The sequence below is a fragment of the Nicotiana tomentosiformis genome, chromosome 2 (genome assembly GCF_000390325.3).
Source record: "Nicotiana tomentosiformis chromosome 2, ASM39032v3, whole genome shotgun sequence".
Lineage (NCBI taxonomy): Eukaryota > Viridiplantae > Streptophyta > Magnoliopsida > Solanales > Solanaceae > Nicotiana > Nicotiana tomentosiformis.
The window spans coordinates 5,807,470-5,814,327 of NC_090813.1; the positions used below are offsets into that span (position 1 = coordinate 5,807,470).

General features: G+C 36.2%; 2 protein-coding genes across 2 annotated transcripts; both read left to right on the plus strand.

Moving 5' to 3' along the window:
- Positions 1–4,367: 4,367 nt before the first annotated feature.
- Positions 4,368–4,880, plus strand: LOC138904275 (uncharacterized). The gene has a single exon (XM_070192778.1). The coding sequence runs from the start codon at positions 4,368–4,370 to the stop codon at positions 4,878–4,880; it is 513 nt and encodes a 170-aa protein (XP_070048879.1).
- A 181-nt stretch (positions 4,881–5,061) lies between these two features.
- Positions 5,062–5,811, plus strand: LOC138904276 (uncharacterized). Its single transcript, XM_070192779.1, has one exon. It carries the CDS (start codon positions 5,062–5,064, stop codon positions 5,809–5,811), a length of 750 nt encoding a protein of 249 aa, XP_070048880.1.
- Positions 5,812–6,858: the final 1,047 nt, after the last annotated feature.

A 6,858-nucleotide genomic window follows, 5' to 3' on the forward strand; every position in this document is an offset into this window, starting at 1 on the left:
AAACTTAAATATCAACATCTTGTTTAGTAGATAAACATATTTATTTTGCTAAGCATTTACATTACAACCTAACAAATATTTTGCAACATCAAAAAGTATAACACACATACGTCATTCTCCATCACAAATTATAAACAACTTAATCTTTTACTCTTTTTTTCATAAATTAGGAAAAGGCATTTTCAGTGCATCTCAGCTCCTTTCGTAATCAACATTTTCTACGTTACACTTGCCACAAGTTGTATTATTATTCATAAAATCCACTTTGATCTTGTAGCATTTTTTGTAAGAAGAATATGGCTCATCTTTATTACTCCCTCCGTTTCAAATTAGAAGATGTACTTTTCGTTTTAGTCTGTTCCAAAATAAATAACTCATTTCTAAATTTGGAAATAACTCAATCTTAAACTCTTCATTTTACCCATTTTACCCTTAATGAGAATCTTTTATAACCACACAAATGTCATGACCCCACAAAGCTTTTGCCCCTTAAACTTTTAAGACCACACGATTCAAAAGTTTTCTTCCTTTTTCTTAAACTCCGTGCCGAGTCAAACTACCCCATCTAAATTGAGTATAATCTATGCATTGAACCTATAATATGAGTTTCATTCATGCTGCCAAATTATATATCGACAAATTAATTTCATTTGGTAGAAGAAATAACTACTACTCCCTCCGTTTCAATTTATGCGAACATATTTTCTTTTTAGTCCGTACAAAAAAGAATGACATCTTTCCTTATTTGGAAACAATTTGCATTTATGCATTGATTTATAGCCACACAAAATACATGTGCCTCATTTTACACCACAAGTTCAAAAGTCTTCTCTCTTTTCTTAAACTCCGTGCCTAGTCAAATGAGTTCATATAAATTGAAAGGGAGGGAGTATAATAACCTTAATTATTCTCAATCATAAAATGCATGCAAGACACTTTATATTTATGAGATTATGAACATCTATTCTTAATATTGGACTTCATAAATGATAAAGGACAAATAATTAAAGAATAAATAAAGTAAAGAAAGTAAAACTCAATTTTATTGTCACTTCCTTCTCAGCTGGTAAAGTTGCCGTCATATAATCAGGATGCCATAAGTTCGAACCGTAAAAATAAGCTCTTGCAGAAGTGCAGGGTAAAGTTGCGTAAAATAGAGCCTTGTAGCCCGGCCCTTCCCCAGATCTCGCGCATAGCAGGAGCTTAGTGCACCAGGCTGCTATTTATTTGTCTCAATTAATTCTTTGATGTTGTATTTTGGAAGTGATTTTATAGTCTGCCTCACACAACTAACATTAGTTGTGTAGGGTTTCTTTTTATCTCACATATTTGTTATCCTATATCTTATATATTTGGGTCCACAAAATTGTGACACAAAAAAGAAATCTCACATAACTAGTATCGGTTATGTGAGACACAAAATAAATATTTTCTTATTTTCGTCATTCGTGGTAAAGACTTTAATGATTTGAACTTTCTGAAATTGTTAATTTTATATTGGCTTTTCTTCTTTTACGAAATCCCATATGATCAACATTGGGCAGTTAACTTTTACCATCTTCTTGCTTTCAGCGGAGAGATCAATCCTTTGAATTTAGGACCCGTTGGCCATAGTGTTGGTCAAAATAAATTTGGATTTTATTTAACAATCACGCTTTAGATTTGTTTATATTTTGGCAAAATTTTAAATTCTAAATTCCAAAATCAGCTCAATAGCTGGTTTTGGGCCAAAATATCACTATTATATTTTTTTAAAATTATTTCAAACTTTTATATTTTATAAAAGAGCCCACCATTTATTATTTTATAATAGTGTTGTTTCGTGTTCTCGGTCATGTGATAGTGTATCATGTAGTTCATTATAAAAATAATAATTTTGTATCAAATTTATTTATGTTCGAGACTATGGTTTGCGATAATATAATGAATGTTATTGATAATGGAACTGTTGGGTATTTGTGATAATTTTTAGAACTTGTGGGTATAAGTCATGTTTCATATTTTTTCAAAATAAATTTGGGAAATATATTTTGAAAACTAATGTTCAAACACATTTTTATCTTCAAACCAAACTTCATCCAAATCAAATTTTTCAAAACAAATTCGAGAATCTATGACCAAACGCTAGATTAGTCTTGCTCGAAACCCTAAAGTAAATCATCAACAACTTGACCATAATATTTTCAATCCCGTTTTGGCTATTGAACTGTCTTGCTTTAATTGATTGTGTCGAGATAATAATATTTTTCACTATTTATTTATGCAACCCAATAAAAAGAATTGGCAAAAAGATTTTTTTGAAGAATGATGAATTGGCTGAGTGTTTAAAAGAATGGCTTTTACTTCCTAAAGCCAACTGTTAAGTTATAAATGAAAGACTAAGCAGCAGACACAACCTTTCTGAAAAGGCACCAACTCATTGGTTTTCTTATAATTTTATTTAAATATTATAATTGAATAATACTTAATTATATACAATAATTTAAATAATTAGAAGGTTCTATATGTAATTCAACTTTCTAATTTAGAGGTTCCCTTTTTTATAATAATAATTAATCTTAGGGTACGCGTTTTGCACGTGTACCCGGCTCAATGGATAATTTGTTTTATAAAAAAAATACATAAATAGTATATTAAAATTATATTTGAATTATAGAATAAAATTTTAAACTAATGAAATTGATCAACCCGATCCAATATTATATATATATATATATATATATATATATATATATATATATATATATATATATATATATATATATATTATTTAACTCTACGCAATACATTCTTAACGTGTTTCATAAAATCACCATGCAATAAACTAACATTTTTATTTATTAATTAAAAATATCAAAGAATCTAAGAAACGTCATAAAATCTAGGAGAGTAAAAGTGGTGAATTCAAAGTTGAACTCAGAGTTCAAGATATTAGCACATTCAAAATTTAAAAATTAATTGTAATACTAAATATTTGAAATATTGTATTGGGGAAAATATGTTATGGCACGTGGCCGTCCGAGAAAGGGACACGTGGAACCTAAGACGGGGATGACTGACTGAAGACAATTATTTCGTTTGTCACCCAAAAAAATAATGTTCATAAAGATATAATAAATGCTCTTCTCCCGGTAGCATTAAATAGGGCATATTCATGGCATTAACAACATTTACCCGTTACAAGAAATTTGACATTTATGTTCATCGTTACATCTTCATCAATACTCCTCATAATTGACATTAAAGAAGGGCACGACCCTAGGACCTTCTTCATAGCTATAAATAGTGAGCTCATGTGTCATTGTAATGGGGACGACTATTATGGCAAATTTATACTATATTTTATACAAAACTCAATCCAATCTTAGCTTCTGATTTCTCATTTTTTTTGTTTCTGTGCCCGGAAATCTTGTTCATGGAATTATTGCTTCTGCTGTTTCGTCCATATATTAAGGCTAAATGTTGCATAATTCTTCAATTATTTATTTATTTCAGGATCAAATTAATTCACTTATCTAGAAACCACATATAAATTTAACTGTACCGTTTTACGGGTGAACAGTTTGGCGCCCACCGTGGGGCCTACATAGCCGTGTAATTAAATTGATCCTTATCTTTTTTACTAACGTGTTTGATCGTTTTTGTCTTAGAAAAAGTCATAAAAAATGGCAGATAACACTGTTAACGACATGCACAACCCCGAGATTCGAAGGGATCAGCCTCATTCTGAGGACTAAATCAGCGACACCCATAACTACGGGAATGGCGCTACACCAGTGCATGACAGACAGTATCCTCGACATGTTTGGGGGACCACTCCCGATGACGCTGATGAGAAGCATGCCGTCGAGGCGGTAAGGGTCTTGCAAGAGCAACAAGCGATCATTCTAAGCCACCTCACGCGACATAATAAAGTTATGATGGAGTTGAAGCAAGCACTATCGGGAGCTTCAAATAATGCAAACAGAAGAGATCTGATACCTCCCGGGATTCCCACGAATCAAACAACAAGGAGGACCGATAACAACACTTCCAGGGGTAAAATTGGCTCTGATGGGACAGGAGGGAACGAGTCCGGTCTCAACAACGAGAATGATTCTTTCAAGAATGAACTTTTATGGTTCATGAGGGAAGTAAACACCCGCATGGACCAGATCCCTGGCGCGCCACCAGTGCTGAAAGGCCCAGACTCAAAGAAGTATACTCAATTGCCGTACAAGCCAAGTGCGGCACCAGAGTTGATCCTGAATCGGTTCAAAATGCCTGAAATGCCAAAGTATGATGGATCTTCAGACCCCCAGGAGCATATTACCACCTACACAACAGCAATATAGGGAAATGATTTAGCTCCTCACGAAATTAAATCAATGCTACTGAAGAAATTTGGGGAAACCCTCACGAGGGGGGCCTTGACGTGGTATTCGCTGTTACCCGAGCATTCCATAGATTCCTTTGAAATTCTTGAGGATTCTTTCATCAAGGCTCATGTTGGGGCAAGGAAAGTACATGCCCGAAAAGCCGACATATTCAGGATAGCACAAGGAGAGTCCGAGTTGCTACGAGAGTTCGTTACCCGATTCCAGAAGGAGAGAATGTTGCTCCCGGCTGTCCCGGATGAATGGGTGGATGAGGCGTTCACCAAAGGATTGAACCTAAGAAGTTTAGACGCTTCCCGAAAATTGAAAGAGAGCCTAATCGAGTTTCATGCAATGACCTGGGCGGACATCCACAACCGGTACGAATGTAAATTAAGGATCGAAGATGATCATGTTGGTTTTCCATCGTCGACCAAAGGACGAGAAAAGAATAAGGAAAAATCAAAGGATAATTATGACGCAGACAAACGAACTTCCAGGGGCCGGTTTTTTCCTTACAAATGAATCGAAGGCCGCAACAGAGGTTTTCGGACAGCGGATAGGTTCACGATCAACAGGAGGACTGATCACGGTTGGAATAATCGATCACTGCAAGATAAAGAAGTGACGGGGTCACGGGATCCTTCGTACCCCCAAATTATCAGAATATAGCTTCAACGTCAGTATAGTAGAATTACTATCTACCATGAGAAACATCAAAGAAGCGCGGTTCCCGAGACCGATGAGATTTTATTCTAACCAGAGTGATCCCAATTTGTGGTGTAAACCCTACGGTATTAATGGCGACCAAATAGGGGACTGTCGACATCTTCGGGAAGAAGTAGCAACGTTACTAAAGAATGGTCACCTCAAAGAATTCTTGAGTGACCGAGCTAAGAACAACAATGGGCGTAACCGAGACAACGCGGAACCCTTGAAAGTAGGAGAAGATTCCCCGCGTCAAACAATCAACATGATCTTCGGAAAGAACATGATTAACGGGATTACCTTTTCAGTAGCAAAAAAGACGAAAGTATCAATAACGCACAGCAAAAGGCTTCGGGAAGACGATATCGCTTTTACGGAGGAGGACGCAGATGGATTGCTACTACCACACAACGACGCACTGGTAATTTATTTAAATGTGCTAGATTTTAAGATTAAACGTATTTTAGTGGATCCAGGGAGTTCGGCTAATATCATACAATGGAGAGTATTGGAGCAAGCTAAACTCACCAGAAGAATTATTCCGGCCACAAAGCTCCTCGTCGGATTCAACCTTGCAAGTGTGACAAGTCGGGGAGAAATTTTATTACTCACAAATGCTGAAGAAGTAATGAAAACAACTCTTTTCGAAGTGGTAGATGGTGATATGGGGTACAACATCATTCTGGAAAGGCCATGGTTGTACGAGATGAAAGTTGTACCATCAATTGATGATATTTCCAACACCTGAGGGAATTAAGCAGATAAGGGGTGACCAACCGACGGCAAGGGAGATGAGTTCAATTTCGTTCTCCGTAGCAAAGGAAAGGAACACGTGGCATAGCAATTACAGGGCCTGGCACTTACTCCTGAACTAGATGAAGTTATCCAAGCGTCGGAAGATAATCAGGTACCGAGATATTTCCAAGTTCCAGAAGAGACCGATGCGACGAAGTCCACAGTGGAAGAGCTGGAGCAAATGGCATTGTTAGAGGAATTATTAGAAAGGAAATTCCACCTGGGGACAGGATTGCACCCGGAACTCAGGTCTGACTTCATTAAATTCCTTAAATCTAACACCGATTGTTTTGCATGGTCACATGAGGATATGGCAGGTATCCCGACGGAGGTAGCCGTACACAAGTTAAGCTTAGATCCTAACATACCTCCGGTAAGATAAAAGAAACGCCTGATCGCCAAAGTCAGGAATAAATTCGTCAAAAAGAGGTAACCCGCTTACTTAATATCGGTACAATCCGAGAGGTAAGATATCCAGATTGGCTAGCTAATGTAGTATTAGTTCCTAAAAAGAATAATAAGTTTCACATGTGCGTAGATTATAAAGATCTTAATAAGGCGTGCCCGAAAGACTCATTCCCACTCCCAAACATCGATCAAATGATTGATGCCACAACCGGGCACTAGTTAATGAGTTTCCTCAATGCTTATTATGGGTGCAACCAAATTAAGATGAACCCGGAAGATCAGGAAAAAACTTCGTTTATAACGAATTTCGGTATATATTGTTACAATGTGATGCCCTTCGGGTGGAAAAATGACAGAGCCACTTATCAATGGCTCGTGAATAAGATATTTGAAAATCAAATAGGAAAAACTATGGAAGTTTATATAGATGATATGCTCGTCAAGTCTTCAAATGCATATAATCATCTAAAACATCTGTAAGAGACTTTCATCATCCTAAGGAAGCATAATATGAAGCTTAATCCCGAGAAATGCGCATTCGGGGTCAGCTCAGGTAAGTTTTTGGGATTTCTAGTATCATAAAAGGGGATCG